This window comes from Euleptes europaea, chromosome 21 (assembly GCF_029931775.1).
Source record: "Euleptes europaea isolate rEulEur1 chromosome 21, rEulEur1.hap1, whole genome shotgun sequence".
Classification (NCBI taxonomy): Eukaryota; Metazoa; Chordata; class Lepidosauria; order Squamata; family Sphaerodactylidae; genus Euleptes; species Euleptes europaea.
Genome location: NC_079332.1, coordinates 32,888 through 50,016, shown reverse-complemented (window position 1 = coordinate 50,016; position 17,129 = coordinate 32,888). Strand labels below are relative to the sequence as shown.

The 17,129-nt window shown below is 57.2% G+C and overlaps 1 protein-coding gene across 1 annotated transcript in view; it reads left to right on the top strand.

The window, feature by feature from the left end:
• CASKIN1 (CASK interacting protein 1) overlaps window positions 1-16,920 on the top strand; it is a 57,822-nt gene extending 40,902 nt beyond the window's left edge. The window contains exons 9-21 of the mRNA XM_056866356.1: window positions 954-1,048; window positions 2,447-2,564; window positions 3,663-3,911; window positions 6,164-6,268; window positions 6,889-7,007; window positions 7,558-7,645; window positions 9,706-9,803; window positions 10,190-10,300; window positions 10,751-10,852; window positions 10,993-11,131; window positions 13,074-15,185; window positions 15,571-15,964; window positions 16,824-16,920. Coding sequence (XP_056722334.1) covers window positions 954-1,048; window positions 2,447-2,564; window positions 3,663-3,911; window positions 6,164-6,268; window positions 6,889-7,007; window positions 7,558-7,645; window positions 9,706-9,803; window positions 10,190-10,300; window positions 10,751-10,852; window positions 10,993-11,131; window positions 13,074-15,185; window positions 15,571-15,964; window positions 16,824-16,920 — 3,827 coding nt within the window. The remainder of the gene's footprint in view (window positions 1-953; window positions 1,049-2,446; window positions 2,565-3,662; window positions 3,912-6,163; window positions 6,269-6,888; window positions 7,008-7,557; window positions 7,646-9,705; window positions 9,804-10,189; window positions 10,301-10,750; window positions 10,853-10,992; window positions 11,132-13,073; window positions 15,186-15,570; window positions 15,965-16,823) is intronic.
• Window positions 16,921-17,129: the final 209 nt, after the last annotated feature.

Sequence of the window (17,129 nt, the reverse complement as noted above, 5' to 3'; positions counted from 1 at the left end):
TGCCCTCTAGCGTCTCTCCTAGGGAAGGTGTGTCACGGCTGTAAAGTGCTTTTGACAGAGGGATTTTCTAGAGTAGAACTGAACAGGAGTCTGGAGGGACCTTAAAGGGCAACCGAATGTCACTCCAGAAGAAGCTCAGGTGGACTAGAGGCCACCTCTTCGGAAGAAGTCGGTCGGGTGCAGACGGTGAACAAAGGCGCTTCTTGGACTGCCTCTCTCTTTCGCACCCCGACACAGAGCGCGCCCCCTCTTCTTCTTATCCCCATTTTACAGAGAAGAGGGTCCAGAGAAGGGGAGCTTGGCTAAGGCCATCTGGGGCAGAGATCTGAATTGGGGGCGTCTCAGTCCTGGCACTGAAAGGGTTTTGAAATGGGTCTGGAGGAATCCTGAGCATTTGAACTGGGTTTGCATTGCTGGGCCGTGTGTTAATGGGAAGCTTTTGTCTCCAAAAATGCCTTTGGAGGCACTTTGGCCCGGCTGGCCTCTGCTCTGAATGGCCAAAGGCCCTCAAAGTGGAGGCTTTGCTGTTGTTTGGGCTTGTCTCCCAGCAGTGCGGGCCAGGGTCTTGCCAAATGGACTGCTCCTGTTCACTTCAGTGAGGGACAGCTTTCTTGGATCATGCCCAAGTGGAACTGGCGCATGCGCATGTGATTGTTTGTGGCCTTTGTGGCAAATGAAGTCACGACCGGGAGCCCTTGAGCGCATGCCCGAGTGCCTCTCCCCCACCACTCTGTGGCTCAGCTGGGCCCCAAAGGGTGCCTTCCACAGGGGCTCGACCCCCCTCCCCATCAGCATCGAAGCCCTGGGAATCCAGTGGGGCAAGGCAGGGGGGCCGGGCTTCCGTCACCGCCAAAGATGCCTCCCAGTTGAGAAGTGGGGCACCCCAGCCAGGACATGGGGGGCTTGGCTGCCAGTGGTGACTCCCCCCCTGTCCCCCCCTTCTCTGTGCCTAGATGCTTCAGCTGCCCTCCAGGTCAGGGCCGTCAAAGATTACTGCAACAACTACGACCTGACCAGCCTCAACGTCAAGGCCGGGGATATCATCACGGTGAGCCCCCCCCCCCCGGCCTCGTCCACACAGGGAGTGACGCAGGTGGAGGAGCCTCCTCTGGGGGTGCCTGGAGGTGGTGGGGCCTTCTGTGCTGGAAGGGGGCTTTGAACCCGGCCCCCTGGCAGTTCCTGGCCCTGAGGAATCCCCGGCAGGTGAAGCCCTCTGGCTGGTGGAGCTGCTTCTCCAGACCTCAGGACGCCTTCAGCTGCACGGTGGACCGTTCCTTGCAGAAGTGACCCCCACCCACCCATGTTGTTTTGCAGAGATGATGATTTCCCCCCACCTTCCCCACCATTTACCCCCCCCCCCGAGTTTGGAAAACAGAAGCCGCTGTGCTCAACAGGAGCAAAATTGCCACCAGAATTGGCAAGGGAAAGAAGAATTTTAATCGGGTTGTTTTAACTGATTCCTATGATTTTTCCATTCTGGTTTTCTCCCAAGGAGCTCAGGGAGCTGTAAACGGTAATCCCTTCCAGAGTTTATCCTCACAACAACCATGTGGGGTAGGCTAGGCTGAGAGAGGGTGGCTGGCCCAGCCTGCTCTTTGGCAGAGTGGGGGGGAGGGGGTGTTGGATCCCAGGTTTTCCACATCCTAGTCTACACAACACCGGCTCTCCCCAGATTCTCCAGCTCTAATGAAAAAGTGGGCTAAACATCTAATGAAGAGATGACCGATCCCCAAGAGGTATTTTCCATTCAGAGGGAGCTTTTGTGTAAAGGCTTCTGTTTATTTTATTTATTTTTTCATATTTCTAGTCTGCCCTCCTCAGCAAGCCTGCTCAGAGCAGATAACATCATAACAAAACAACAACCTTTACAACATATAATATATATAATTCATGACCCTGGATCATGGGTGCTGCAGAGGGGCCATGTAGCTCAGCAGCAGAGCCTCTGCTTGGCATGCAGAAGGGTCTCAGGTTCAATCCCCAGTGGCATCTCCAGTTAATGGGACCAGGCAGGTGGGTGATGGGAAAGACCTTTCTCTGCCTGAGACCCTGGAGAGCCGCTGCTGGTCTGAGTAGACAAGACTGACTTTGATGGACCCTCCAGGTCTGGTTTCAGTATAAGGCAGCCTCATGTGTTCAATAATAACAATAAAGCTATCAATAAAATCAAGCCATAACACAATATACACACACAGCTCTTGCCAGCAATAAAAAGGTCCTTGAGCAGGTCCACCCGCCCCCCCGGCCCCCCGCTGCTGACTGGGGGCCACTCCGGAGGGAAGGGCTTTGGAGAGTGTGAGACTGGGCTGGAGGGGAGGGGGGTGGTTGGAGGGGCCCCCTCCCACTGAGGAGCTGGCCGGTCCAGCCAGGGGGCTTTGCAAAGGCCTCTTCTCGCTGCTGACGGTGGCCTCTGTGTCCCCCTCCCCAACCTCCCTCCCCCATCCAGGTCCTGGAGCAGCACGCAGACGGCCGGTGGAAAGGGTGTATCCATGACAACCGGACCGGCAATGACCGTGTGGGCTACTTCCCGTCCAGCCTGGTGGAGGCAATCAGCAAGCGCACAGGCAAAGACCCCTCCCTGGGGAGCGGGGCCCTCTTCGCCGTCTGGGGGTCGCCTTTGAGCCTGCCCTGTTCCCCCCCCCCCCCGGGGTGTTCCTGGGAGCTGCTCCTCCAGGTTCCCCATTCTGGCCCCAGGCCGCTTCTCAATAGGTTCTTGCAGGATTCCTCTCCCAACACCAAGGGGGTTTGTGTGGACAGTCATTGGGGGTGGGGGGTGGCGGTAGCTGTTCGACCGGGGCTCTGGTGAGGGGTTGGAGGAGCAAAGGGGCTGTTGCAGCCCCCCACAGCCTCTCCGGGGCCTCTGTGCATCTGGCCAGCCAACTGCTTTATTCTCACACGCGTTCAGGGGCAATTGTGAATGAGTTTGATTTTAGATGGCTGGGGGGTGGGGGGAGAGAGAAAGCAATCCCATTAGTTTGTGCTCTGTAAATCTTGGCAAGGTTAGCACCTGTGTGAGTTATGCCCACTGGAGGAGGAGGAGAAACGTTCCAGCGGGCTGCAGGCAAAGCTGCCCAATGGAAGCGGGGAGGGGGGCATCTTGTGGATATTCATAGCACAGCCCCCCCCCCCCAGGCTGGATCCTTGCTGATAAAGGCCTTGGCTCTTTTACCTTGTACAAATCTCCTTCCTTCGTATTGATTTAATTTAAATTTTTCATTCTGCATTACGGCTGGTGAGCCAGAACGTTTGGTTCAGGTGTTATGTTGGAGGGGAAGAAGCACGTGTGAATTATCCCATTAAATTAAGCTAAAACCCATTCCCCCCCTTTACTTGGATAGCAGATCGGATTTCAGAGTGGAGTGCGGGGTGGGGGTGGGGGGTGAGCGTAGCATCCTTAATCTCAGGTGCGTCTTGCACCGGGCGCCAGAGCTGAGGAATTGGCAGCTGGGTTTGGGATGGCGCTTTCCAGCCATGACAACAATCCTGCAGCCCCTTGCTGGGGAGGGCAGGGAGGGGCGTCTTGCCAAAGACTCATCTAGTAAGGTTGGGGCAGGGGTGAGATTCAAACCAGGGGCTTCCTGTTTTGTGGCCCTGGTGGCAGCCCTCCCCTCCCTGGTCCAGGGGGACCCCTTTTACCTTGGTTGTTGTGTTTCTCTCGTCAGGTCCGTGGAACGGCAGCCCCGGGCAATTCCAGGCCATCCCGCTCCCGGCATGTGGGGCCTCCGTACCCAATGGCCTCTCCTGCTTCTCCTCTTCCTCCTCCTCCTCCTCCTCCTTCTCCTCCTCCACCCATCAGATCCATTTCCTGCCTCCGCCTCCACCACCACCAGCCCCCCACCAGCTTCTTTTCAGTTCCTTTGGCTACTGCCGGTTGCCCCACGGTGCCCTGGAAGGGCCGGGCGCCAACCCAGGTAGTCCATCCCATGGCTTCATTCATTGGTGACCTTATTTGTGTGTGTGTGCGTTTGCCCACCATTTTACTTTTGTGTGCACCTGTGTTTGCCTATGAGCCAAAGTGGCTGGGATGGGTAAGTGTGGACAGGCATCCAGGGAGAAGAAGAAGAAGAAGAAGAAGAAGAAGAGTTGGTTTTTATATGCTGACTTTCTCTACCACAAGAGCCAGCTTGGTATAGTGGTTAAGAGCAGTGGTTTGGAGTGGTGGACTTTGGAGAACCGGCTTTGATTCCCCACTCCTCCACATGAGCAGTGGAGGCTAATCTGATGATCCGAGTTGGCTCCTCCACTCCTACATATGAAGCCAGCTGGATGTCCTCGGGCTAGTCACACTCTCAGCCCCACCTGCCTCACAGGGTGTCTGTTGTGGGGAGGGGAAGGAACGGTGATTGTAGGACTGCTTGATTCTTCCTTAACTGGTAGAGAAAGTTGGCATATAAAAACCCACTTTTGTTCTTAAGGAAGAATCAAACCGGCTTATAATCACCTTCCCTTCCCCTCCCACAACAGACAACCTGTGAGGTAGGAGTGGGAAATCAATCCTGGTCCTCCAGATTAGACTCCACCACTCCAAACCACTGCTTTTAACTACTACACCATGCTAGTTTGGTAGAGGGGTTGCATGCAGAAAGCAGAGCCCCAGGGCAGAGGGGAAAATGCAACCAAGCAGGGCTGAGCACGGGGAGGCATGTGAGGAAATGCAGAGGAGGGATTTCTTTGGGCCAGGAAGGACGGCTACGCAGAGGTGGTTGGTAGGGGCTAGTAGCACACGGCCAAGAAGAAGAAGACCAAGAGACTTTGAGGTGTCTGAGTGCGGAGGAGCTGGAAATAAGGGCAGACTCCCCCCTCCCCCCAGGTGGGGTCACAGGGAGCTTTGAAGATGAGTTTTAGCTGGGAGGAGAGGGAGGGGCTACAGAGTGGGCATAGAAAGAGCTGAATGACCGCGCGGGCGCTGGCATGTGGTGGTCGTCCCTTTGCCCATCCGCTGTCCATTTTGGCACAATTGCATTTCATCTTCCCTGACTGACTTCCCCCCCCCCCCCAACCTCCCGGCCTTCCCTCTCCCTGCCCCCCCTCCTCCTCCCCAGGTGGTCATGCCCATTTGGGGCCAGAATGCCCCTTCCCATTGACAGGGTGTGGCACGGGGGTGGGTGGGCTGCGTCTGTGCCATGCTTCTCTAACCTCACCAGGGATGTGCTGGGAAAGGGGAGGGGAATTTCTTCACGCCACTGCATTATTGAGGACTTAAAAGCAGATTTGTGTCCTAAGTGGCTGCTGGGTTCAGCTTGAAGCCCCCAGCTCGGAGTTTGGAGCCCTTCAGAAGCCCCAGCGGGGGGCAGGAAGGGTGTCTCACTCTGCCAAGCGGAGGCTGAAGGCCTCTGCAGAGCTCCTGGCGGTGCCCGCAGCCAGAGGAAGGCCAGAAGATAAGCCCCTTGGCCTCCCACAGCTGGGCCTTGCTTGGTGCGTCTCATGGCATGGGGGTCTCCCTTGAAGCAGGGGGACACAGAGCCCTGGTGTGGCTTTGCGGGGGCTGGAGGCAAAGCCCCCCCCCCGAGAGGTTGCTGGGTGGGGTGCAAGGGTCTGGGAGGGGGTGGCTTTGCTCTTGCTCCTTGAACTGCAGAGGGGGGGTACACGATGCAATGGATTTCAGGCAGACACAAAGCAACGTTACCTCTTCACACAACAACGCAGTGGGCGGAGGGAACGGGGTTCTTCAGTGGCCTTAAAAGCCAGTTAGAGAAATGAATGGTGCTAAGTGGAGCCTCCATCTGCAGAGGCAGTGATAGGGGAAGTATCACACCCACGTTACCGGTCTTCCTGGAGGCGTCCGCTTGCCCTCTGTTGGCAGGAGGAAGCCAACCTGACGGTCCTTGAGCCGCTGTTCTCAGGCAGGGGGTGGCGCAAAGGGTGGCTTTGGGGTGCCCTGAGAGAGGGCTGCTCGGTGGGCCTCCTTGCAGCATCCTCCGAGGGGATGCTGGGGCATGAGCCATGGGCAGAGTGCGACCGGAGGCGGGGAATCCAGCGCCGAGAGACTCCAGCCTGTCCCCTGCCCTCCCCAGCTCCCCAAGACATTGGGGGTGGCCGCAGAGGCAGAGTCTCTTCGAGGCTCATGTATCACATCGTCCTGGGGGTGGGGTGGGGTTTTTTCCATGCCTCCCACCCCCCTGTCTCATTGCTGGGCCCATGATGGTTCTCTTTGACCCTCAAGGTTCCCGAGGGTCCGACGCCAGCCCGTCCCACCTCTCCCCAGGCGCGTCTGCAACCACGCCGGCCCCTGCAGAAGAGATCTGGGTGCTTCGGAAACCCTACGCAGGTAAGGGAGAAAGTGGGCAGGTTTAATAGCGTTGGGTTGGGCCTGGCTGGCCAGCGACCCCTCATCAGCTATGTGAGGACGGTGGGTCCATGCCTCAGAAGGGCAACTGTGGGGCAGCTCTGGCCCCCTGGGGGAAAGCAGCAGGCAGCCGTGAGCATGGGTATAGAATCATAGAGCTGGAAGGGACCACCAGAGTCATCTAGTCCAACCCCTTGCACAATGCAGGGAACTCACAACTGCCTCTCCTTCCCCACACACCCCCAGTGATCCCTTGGGGGGGGGGTAGTAGGAGGGCTCATGAGCAGACACACAGGCCTGTGGGCAGCATTCTGGGGGGTGGACCAGGGAGCCTGGTGGTGGGCAGGGGAGGCAAAGGGTCCCTGTGAACTCTGCCCAAGGCCCCCCCAAATCTCGGAACTGGCCCTGATTAGATGGACCGGGGTTGGAAGGGCTGGGCTCGTCACCACCTGTGCCTTGAGTTCTTCCAGACAACAGACTCTCCTGCCATTCTTGTGGCAGCGGCCTGTGGTGCCTCCGTGGAAGGGGACCCCCGAGCCTCCCTACCCCTGCGTCTCCCGTCTAACGCCCTCCCTCCCACCCTCCCTCCCTCCCGTCGGCAGGTGGCGACCGCAGCAGCGTCGGCAGCACGGGGAGCGTGGCCAGTGGCCGGAGCTCAGGGAGCGGCCAAAGCACGGGCAGTGGGAGCCATGCCCTCCACCCCGGCTCAGAAGGTGTCAAGGTGAGCGGAGCCCCCCCACCCCCACCCCCGGCTGCTGGAAACCCACCATCAGCATCCCCCCTGTACCCTCCCCGTGGGCCACCCTGTCTCCAAGTGAGAGCCCCCAGGGCCAGCTTCAGTCCGGGGGCGTCCCTGTGCTCTGCTGCCCCCTCGTGCCCGCTTGCGCCTCTGCTTCTGCCAGCTGCCTTGGCGAGGGGCCAGGCGCTCCTTCCGCTCCTGGGATAAACGGGCCTGGGAGTGATGGGGGGGGGGAGACGGCCACTCTCCTCGTCTCACGGGAATCCCCTGCAGGGGGGCCGCCGCCTTGGGAGGTTCTCCTGCCGGCTTGGCTGCAGCCACGAATGCCCAAGCAGGCAGAGCCCGTCGTGGCCCCATTCCACAGCGCGCCACTTTGCCCAGGAAACCATGGCTTTGCCAGAGAACTGCTCATCCCTGTCGGCCCTTTCTGGATCCCCCTTGCCCCGAGACGCCTCCCGTGCCCACCGGAGCCCTTTCCTCACTGAGCGCTGCCTCGTCTCTCTTCCCCTCCCCTCCACCCCCAATTTCTCAGCTGCTGGCAACGGTCCTTTCCCAGAAGGCTTCTGTGCAAGAGTCTGCCGTGGGCGACGGGCCTGCCAAGGCATCGGAGACGCCCGCAGGTGCGTGGATGCTCGGTGGCGGGGCTGGTCCTTGGCACTCGCCGGAGCTTTCCTTATTCCCTTGGACGAGCGGCTCCTCTCGCCGGGCTGACCATGAGCCTCTCTCTCGGCTGCTGCCAGGCCTTCGGCTGCTTCGGTTAGTGGGGGGGGGGGGCTGGGGAGGGGAGGGGGGCCTGCGTCCCGGGAGAGGGCCCCCCCAATCTGGCTGCCTGGCTGCCCTCCAGATACTCTCGAAGGAACAATCTGGCTTCCGGCAGGCGCAGGAGCTGCTTCTCTGGCTGGTCTCCCTGAACGATTTCCCCCCTGTCATCAGCATTGTGCCGTTTTGGAGGGGGTGGGGGTGGCGTTTGGGGTTTGGTGCCCAGGACATTTCAGCAGCGTTACTCCCCCTCTCCCCCAAAGTGCCCGCAGGCTCTGGAATGGACCCCCTCCCCCTTTCCCCGGAGAGGGAGCAAACCCCCTTCCCTTGCCACCAAAACGCAGGGCCGGGCAGCAGGGCCTTTCGCTGGCGAGAGATGGCGCTGGGGTGGGGTGCCATGTCAGATGGCGAGTTCTCCGCGGACCCTGCTGCTGAGGGGCGAGGCTGTGTGGGCCGCGCGGATCCCTGGGGGCTGTGCAGAAAGGTGTCAGATCAGTATGCTTTTTTGCAGTGCTTTGGGCTTCCTCCATGGTGGGGGTGGGGGAGGATCACCGGCTGGATTTGGGGAGTGGAGTGAGCCCTCCTCTCCGCCCCCACCCCCCCTAAAGCGGACCATCGGTTCCTGCCCAGGCAGGGTGACCGAAACACCGACTCTCTGTCCCTCGTTCCCTGCGGCTGGTTCTCCAAAGAGGGGTGCACTTTGGAAAGAGATGTTAGAGATATTGGAAATTGGCAGGCTGGTTTTGTCAGTTCCTAGCTGAGAATGGGGGGTGGGGGTGGAGAAATGCCTTCAAGGTCACCTTGTCTGCCATTTTAGCCCGGGGTCTACCTGTGCCCGGCCGTGGGTTCACAGCTGCCGGGTACCTGCGTGTTTTGAGAAGCAGAAGCCTTTTCCTCCTCCCTTTGAAGCGGTTTGCCAGACCCGCCTGAGGACTGGACTCTGATCTGGCTGTTTCCACTGGGTATCACCTGAGCTCATCAGCCAGGGGGATCCTGGTTCGAATCTTGCTTCTGCTTTTAAATAAGGGGGAGGGTCTGTCTCTGTCTGTGGATCACATTCTGATCAGATTTTTATCCTGCCCTTTCTCCAAGGCAGCTTACATGGTTATCTCAGTCTTATCCCCACAACAACCCTGCCATGTAGGTTAGACAGAGAGAAACCAACTGGCTAGCGGTCCAGTACTAACCAGATGAGTGAGGATTTGAACCCCGGGCTAGTCTGGCCCTCTAACCACCCTTCCTCTCTGGCTGTCAACGTGTGCCCTGTAATGAGGAGGCTGGCTCCTCTTGGTTTCCATTTGTATTTCTACGTTGCCCTTGGGAGACTTTTGCTTTCTACCATTTTTGTGTCCGGTGTTTTGGTTTTTTTTTTTTTTTTAATGCCATCAACACAACCCACAAAGTAGGGTGGGGGAGGTGACAATTTTAATGGTGTGGGTTTTCTCAAGCGTGGATGGAGAACGGCATTTTCCTTCCCGGGCAGAAATGGGGAATGTCCTGTCCAATTGGGGATGATGGCTGTAGCGTTTGGATGGCTGACACCAACAGCCCTTCCCCCCGTCTGCAGCTATTCTTATTATAGTTATTGTTATTTTACTTTATTTATCGTCCATTTTTCTCGCTCACACTCTGGGTGGGTGACGGGAAGAAAACTGCGTCGTCGGACAGCTTGATGCCACCAACCAATAATGAAATAGGATGAGGGTTAGGGAACAAGGTGAAAAACAAACGGATAAACTATAACTCAAACCAGGAGGATTCCCTTCCTGGACTCGGGGATGCCTTGTGCAGAGTGGGGTCTCCACGCGTGGGAGGGGCCCACGCCGGCTGGCCGTCGGCCCATGGCCAGGAACCTCAACCGTGTATGAACCCCGGCAGGCCTCCGTCCTGCTGACGGCTCCTCCTCCCTCCTCCCTGGCAGGTTCTTCTCGGACGCCGAGTCTGAGCGGCCCCTCGTACCCCAGCCAGCCCTACGGCGAGCAGCCGGTGAAAAAGGTGGAGCCCCTGTCGGAGGGGAAGGTAAGTTTGAGCAGCCTGGCCCGGGTAGGTGCAGAGTATATCGGCTGCTCCCCCCCTCGCCCCCGGTTGTGGTTTGTGGACGCCATCCTGATCTTTCGCCATAAGCCGGGGAAGAAGGCAGCCAGGCCCCCTCCTCTCCCTTAGTCGCCCCTCGCATGGGTACCGCAGAGGTGACGTTGAAATGCATGCAATTGCTTAGGGTTAGCAGGGGGTCTGCCCCACCGTCACACCCGTTGGTAGCCGCACACGACGGGTTTGTTCCTGCAAACACGTCTCCCTCCTTATTGCCGGGGCACAGGGCAGAGGGTGGTCTGGTTTAAAAGGGGTCTGACAGACATGGGCAGATCGCATGGCTCTCTTCTGTGTCTCCCTCCTCCTCCTGCCAGAGCTCGGAGGCCGTGTACCAGTGGCTTTTTAAGTTCCAGCTGCAGCTGTACGCCTCAAACTTCATCAACGCCGGGTATGATCTCCCCACCATCAGCCGGATGACGCCAGAGGTGAGGAAAGGAGATAGTCTTTGGAGAGGGAGGAGGGCACAGCTTGGCAAGTTTGCCCATATTGTTGCTGCCTCTCCCCTTTTGAGCCTGTGCAGGGAACTGATATTAATTTTGAAACTTCTACCAACTATATTTTTATGCTGGGAAAACCGTCTTGTTTTGTGTAGGGCCCGCGCAGCATGAATCGTCTAGTGTATAAAAGAGTAATTCCTCTTTTGTGTCTTCGAACTGTTCAATTTTGGAATGCTCCCTTTCCCTGCAGTTTCCCTACCTCTCCCCTTCACGTTAAAAATTAAAAAAAAATGTTAACAACAACAACAAAAGGGCTGCCCTTAAAGGGGTGTGTGTGTGTGTGTGTGTGCGCCCCGGGCCCCAGGTGACTAGGAGAAAGGCAGGCTTAAAATAACTTTACATAGAATGAAATGAAGTTGCTGCTCTTGTCTGCCGCAGGATCTGACTGCCATCGGGGTCACCAAACCTGGCCACAGAAAGAAGATTGCCTCGGAGATCAACAGTCTCAGCATTCCTGAGTGGCTCCCGGAATACAAGCCAGTAAGATGGTCCTTCCTTTTCCACCCCAACACAAACACCTCGCTTGGGCTCTCCCAACACAGCGTTGGTCCTCTGGTCCCTTCGGAAGACTGACCATGTCCCTCCCCTCCCCTTCTCTTCCCCCCCCCCCCACTCCACAGGCAAACTTGGCTCTCTGGCTGTCCATGATCGGCCTGGCCCAGTACTACAAGGTGCTGGTGGAGAATGGCTATGAGAACATCGACTTCATCACCGACATCACTTGGGAGGATTTGCAGGAGATTGGCATCACCAAACTGGGTGAGGGGGACGGGTCCTCCGGGTAGTTTGGAGGAGCAGAGTGGGGGTGGGTGGGAAAGCGAGAGGAGGGTCCATCGAGTCCAGCATCCCATCTCACACAGTGGCCGGCCAGTTCCTCTGGAGGTCCAACAAGCAGGGCATAGAGGCCGAGGCTTTCCGCTGATGTTCCCTCCTGGCAGTAGGATTCAGAGGCTGACTGCCTCTGAATGTGGCTAGTCACCATGGCTAGTAGCCACTGAGAGACCTCTCCTCCATGAATCTGCCCCTTTTAAAGCCATCTCTGCCTCCAACCGTCCTCTGTCAGAGAATTCCCCGTTTTAATCACTTGTTGTGTAAAGAAGTATTTCCTTTTGTCCATCAGTTCTGTTCCTAGGAACAACGTGCCACCCACATCTTTGCAAGGGAGCTCTGCGGTTTGTGTGTGTGTTAAGTGCCGTCAAGTCGCTTCCGACTCATGGCGACCCTATGAATGAAAGCCCTCCAAAATGTCCTATCTTTGACAGCCTTGTTCAGATCTTGCAAATTGAAGGCTGTGGCTTCCTTTATTGAGTCCGTCCATCTCTTGTTGGGTCTTCCTCTTTTCCTGCTGCCCTCTACTTTTCCTAACATGACGGTCTTTTCCAGTGACTCTTGTCGTCTCATGACGTGACCAAAATACGACAGCCTCAGTTTAGTCATTTTAGCTGCTAGGGTCAGTTCAGGTTTGATTTGATCTATAACCCACTGATTTGTTTTTTTGGCAGTCCACGGAATCCGTAACACTCTCCTCCAACACCACATTTCAAAGGAGTCTATTTTCTTCCTTTCAGCTTTCTTCACTGTCCAGCTTTCACACCCATACATAGTAATAGGGAATACGATGGCATGAATTAATCTAGTCTTGGTGGCCAGAGTCACATCCTTACACTTCAAAATATTTTCTAGCTCCTTCATGGCTGCCCTTCCCAGTATCAATCTCCTTCTAATTTCTTGGCTGCAGTCTCCCTTTTGGTTGATGGTGGAGCCAAGGAATAGAAAGTCTTGAACAATTTCAATTTCCTCATTGTCAACCTTAAAGTTGTGTAATTCTCCTGTAGTCATTACTTTTGTTTTCTTGATGTTCAGCTGTAGTCCTGCTTTGGCACTTTCTCTTTTAACTTTCAGCAATAGTTGTTTCAAATCTTCACTATTTTCTGCCAATAATGTAGTGTCATCAGCATATCTCAAATTATTAATGTTCCTCTCTCCAATTTTCACTCCACCTTCATCTAAATCTAATCCAGCTTTCCTAATTATATGTTCTGCATATAGATTGAAGAGATAGGGAGATAAAATACATCCTTGTCTGACACCTTTGCCAATTGGAAACCTTCCGTTTCTCCATATTCTGTTCTAACTGAGGCCTCTTGTCCAGAGTACAGGTTGCGCATCAAAACGATCAGATGTAGTGGCACACCCATTTCCTTTAAAACCAGCCATAGCTTTTCATGATCCACACAGTCAAAAGCTTTGCTGTAATCTATGAAACACAAGCTGATTTTCTTCTGAAATTCTCTCGTACGCTCCAGTAACCAGCGTATATTTGCAATATGATCTCTAGTGCCTCTTCCTTTTCTGAAACCAGCTTGAACATCAGGCATTTCTCGTTCCAGATATGGTAGCAGCCTTTGCTGTAAGATTTTGAGCATCACTTTACTTGCATGAGAAATTAATGCAATGGTCCGATAGTTGTTGCGGTTTACTAGTTTATAATCCAAAAAAAGGATGACGGAGGATAGCTCTGTCAGTAGGTACTAGCCATGGGGACGTGGTTGGGCCACTGTGTGAGACAGGATGCTGGATGAGATGGATGCCCCCACCCTGATCCAGCAGGGCTCTTCTGCTGTCCTTAAGAAAAAGACGGTTTTGTATGGGTTGTTTCTGTGCTCGTGGGCTGAAACCATTATCTCCCGGCTTCTGTTAGGCCACCAGAAAAAGCTGATGTTAGCTGTGAAAAAGTTGGCTGAGATCCAGAAGGCTGAATACGTCAAGTACGAGTCTGGGACCCTGAAGAAGAAGGGGGCACCTCAGTCGCTGGACACAGTGGCCATTGAGTCCCCCCAGCAGGAGACGGCTGAATGTCAGTCCCCCAAGATGACCACTTTCCAGGACAGCGAGCTGAGCAACGAGCTGCAGGCGGCCATGACGGGCCCTGGTGAGGAAGGGGCAGAAAAGCAGGTCAATCATGTGGGGCACTTCCGCGAAGGGGCGGCCTTCCGGCACTCCGCCCGCCTGGCCCACGAGAACAGTCTGAGTGGGCGGGCTAAACTCATGAGCAGCTCCCAAGAACTGCTGGGGGATGGACCCAAAGCCGCCGGCACGGCCATCTCCAAGAGCCAGGAGTACCTGGCGGAGGACGGGAAAGAGGGACCGGCGACTCTCCCCAAGGAAGTGCGTAGTCTCCGACACAGCCACAGCATCAAGCGGGCGAGCGTGCCGCCAGTGCCTGGCAAACCGCGGCAATCTTTTCCCCCATCCGGAGGGCACTACACTCCCCCGCAAACGCCCACCAAGCCCCGCCCATCCTCGCCGCAGACACTTGGCATGGCACATGCCACAGCCAAGGTAAAACCTACGCCACAGTGGCTGCCGCAGTCGGACCGCCCCATGTCTCCCCGTTCACTGCCTCAGTCCCCCACGCACCGCGGCTTCGCCTATGTCATGCCGCAGCCTGTGGAGGGAGATGCTCATACGGCAGGACCCTTGGCACAAGCTGTGCCGGTGTTGCCTGTCTCGGTGCCCGTGCTCTGCCTGCCGCCTCAGGCTGGAGACGGCGAGGAGGAAAGCGGCCGGCCAAAGAAGAGGGCTCACAGCCTGAACCGTTACGCCATGTCAGATAGTGAGCAGGAACGAGACGAACTGCTGGTGCCGGACGCCGGTCCCTATGCCACTGTACAGAGGCGAGTCGGGCGCAGCCATTCAGTGCGGGCGCAGTCGGGCAACGATAAGAATGTCAATCGCAGTCAGTCCTTTGCCGTACGGCCAAAGAAGAAGGGTCCCCCGCCTCCGCCCCCCAAACGTTCCAGCTCTGCAATCTCCAGCACTAACATGGGTGACGACTTCACCAAGGAAGGGGAAGAGGGACCGGAGCCCTCCCCGGAACAGCAGCAGAGACGGGCCAGTGATTTTGGCGGGACTATTGATACGGGCAGCGCTGGAAGCGTCAAGAGCATCGCGGCTATGTTGGAAATGTCATCCATTGGCGGTGGTGCCCGGGGACTCGCCCTGCAGAAGCCACCCGGCCTTGGGAAGGGCTCCGACGGATACTACTTGCAACCGGGCGCTGCTGTTCACCCATCCAGTCCAGAACACTCTCGTGTCGCGACCGTGCTGGCCACTGTGAAGCACAAGGATGCGATTGGGCTAGACGGCGAGGTTGTGAACCGCCGGCGAACAATCAGCGGCCCCGTCACTGGACTAGTTACAGCTGCCCGCCGTGAGCGGTCAGATAGCATCAAGTCTGACACGGCTACAGATGGCGGCCCCACTGAGCGGCTGCGAGCGGAGCACGCCGGAGCTTCCCCGCAGAGCGGTTCTGGCGAGAACATCCCCTTTGCCGAAGAGGGCAACCTGACCATCAGACAGCGACCGCGGCAGATGGGGGTGGCCAAGGCTGAAGGGGGGGATGCCCCGTTGCTCTCCCACCGTGACCTCACCAAGGTGGAGGCCAGTGCCACCCTGAAGAGGAGGATCCGGGCCAAGCAAAGCCAACAGGACGGCATCAAGTTCCTCCTCACAGAGTCCGACACGGTCAAGAGGCGGCCGAAGTTGAAAGACAAGGAGCAGGAACCGGCACCGTTGTCGGTGTATCAGAACGGCACGGCCACCGTAAAGCGCCGCCCGGCCTCTGACACGAGCAGCACGGGAGCCTCGCAGGAGAAATCTGACCGTGTTTCGACGCAGCTCCCCGTGGAAGGCGAGCCCAAGAAACCGGCCAAGCCACCAGTATCTCCTAAGCCTGTACTACCCCAGAAAGCCTCTGGGCCCCCCACACCCACCTCCAAAAAGGCCCCAATTCCTGGCCCTGGCAGTCCAGGTAAGTGTGCACTGCTGGAGAAAGCTGTCATCTTGGCAGGTAGCTCACAGGCAGGCAGAAGCCACAGATCTTTCCAGGACAGTGCTCTGCTTGGTTGCTTCTTCCTGTAGCCCCGGTGATCCCTGTGTATCCCTCCGCTTCCTGCAGGGTCGGCAGGCACAGCCAGCTATCCCAGGTCCTTATGCCTAAGGTGGGGAGGGGGGGGTCCGTCCCTGTAACCACATGTCCATACATAAGCAAGGGGCTCACAAGCCTTCTGGGATGTCGGGGTAGCATGGAGAAGAGGGGAAGGAAATTGGGAATAGGCGGCATATATGCCACGTCTCTATGCAGCTGCGGCACCCCCAGAAATGGGTAGGTGCTGATGCTGCCCTCTCTGTTGCAGAAGTGAAGCGGGTCCACGGCACCCCACCTCCGGTCTCCCCCAAGCCCACGCCTCCCCCGACCGCCCCCAAGCCGAAGGTCCACGCTGCCCTCCAGTCGGCAAGTGCCAGCTCCACGCCCGCACCATCGCCTGCCAAGCAGCTGGTGCCCACCATCAAGCCGTCAAGCACACCCCCCTCGCTCTGCTCCAGCCCAGCCAAGCCCCTCTCTCCCGGCGGGGTGGCGTCTCAGACAGTGCCGGTCAAGCCGCCGCGCTCTTCCATGGCTGGGCCTTCGGCAGAGAGCGTCAGTGCGGAGAGCGCCCACCAGAAACTGGAGGAGACGAGCGCCTCGCTTGCGGCGGCCCTGCAAGCTGTGGAGGAGAAGATCAAGCAGGAGGATGGGCAGGCATCAGAGTAAGGACGGCCAGAGGGGGTGGGGGCTGGGGGCTGGGGCTGGATTCAGTTGGGCAGGGGAGGGCCAGGGCGGGGACCCCGGGAGCACCCTCTGTGTGTGTGTCACCAGACGGAGGCATCAGGGTGGGATCTTCAGTCTCTTGTACCCGACGGGGATTTATTGATTTATATTTGTCGACTAAAACATTAATATCCCACCTTTCCTCATGGTTCAAGATGACTGACAATAATAGTTTAAAAACATTTTCTGTTAAGGCCAAAAATGAAAATAGCAATCCCTCCGCAACTTAAAAGACGCCTGTTGATTCTAAGCTCCAAAGCCCTGGCAAACATGCAGGTCTAGCAGCGTCTCCTGAAGATCTCCAAGGAAGGGGGGAGCCCTCTCACTGCTTCAGGGGGCCCGTCCCACAGAGTTGGGGGCATGATGGAAAAGGCCCCGGGCTCTGGCCCGTGGCAGGCAGGCTACCCTAAGTGGTGGGGATCGGCAGCAGATGGCTGCCTGATGACCGCAGTCGGCACACAGGCACACAGGGAAGGAGCTGGTCGTTCCCGTTATGTGAGTCCCAGGCCGTGAAGAGTTTCAAGGGTCGTAACTGTTGTACCTTGAATTGGATTCTGAAACGGAGACTGGCAGCTGTTTCCAAATGGGCCACGTCTGTTCCCGGCGGCTGGCCCAAAATGGGCCGCCGCACGCTGGGCCAGTTGCAGTTTCTGGGTTGTCTTCGAGGGCTTGGGGAAGGCATATGCCAACGTGGTCTCAGAGGAAGAGTGGGAAATGCCTGGGGGGGGGTGGGGGGAGAGGGAGGGCAGAGCCGGCATCCGTCTCATCACTCCCCCTCCGGCCTCTGTCCCCCTTCAGCTCCGCCGTGGAATCCAAGAGCACAGTCAGCATCCTGGACGACATCGGCAGCATGTTCGACGACCTCGCGGACCAGCTGGATGCCATGTTGGAATGAGAGCCGGAGAACCCCCCGGGCCAACCTCAGGATCTGCCAAGGGCACCAAGGGCACAGGTCGCCTCCACGAGTATCGTCCCATCCCCCCAAACTCCCCCCTCACCCGCCGTCTTTTTAGGGTTTGCACAAAGAAGATAAGATTACCTCAGGATTGTGCTGAAACAAATGGGAGGTGCTTGGGAAAGGCTTTCCTTGGGACCAGTTTTGCC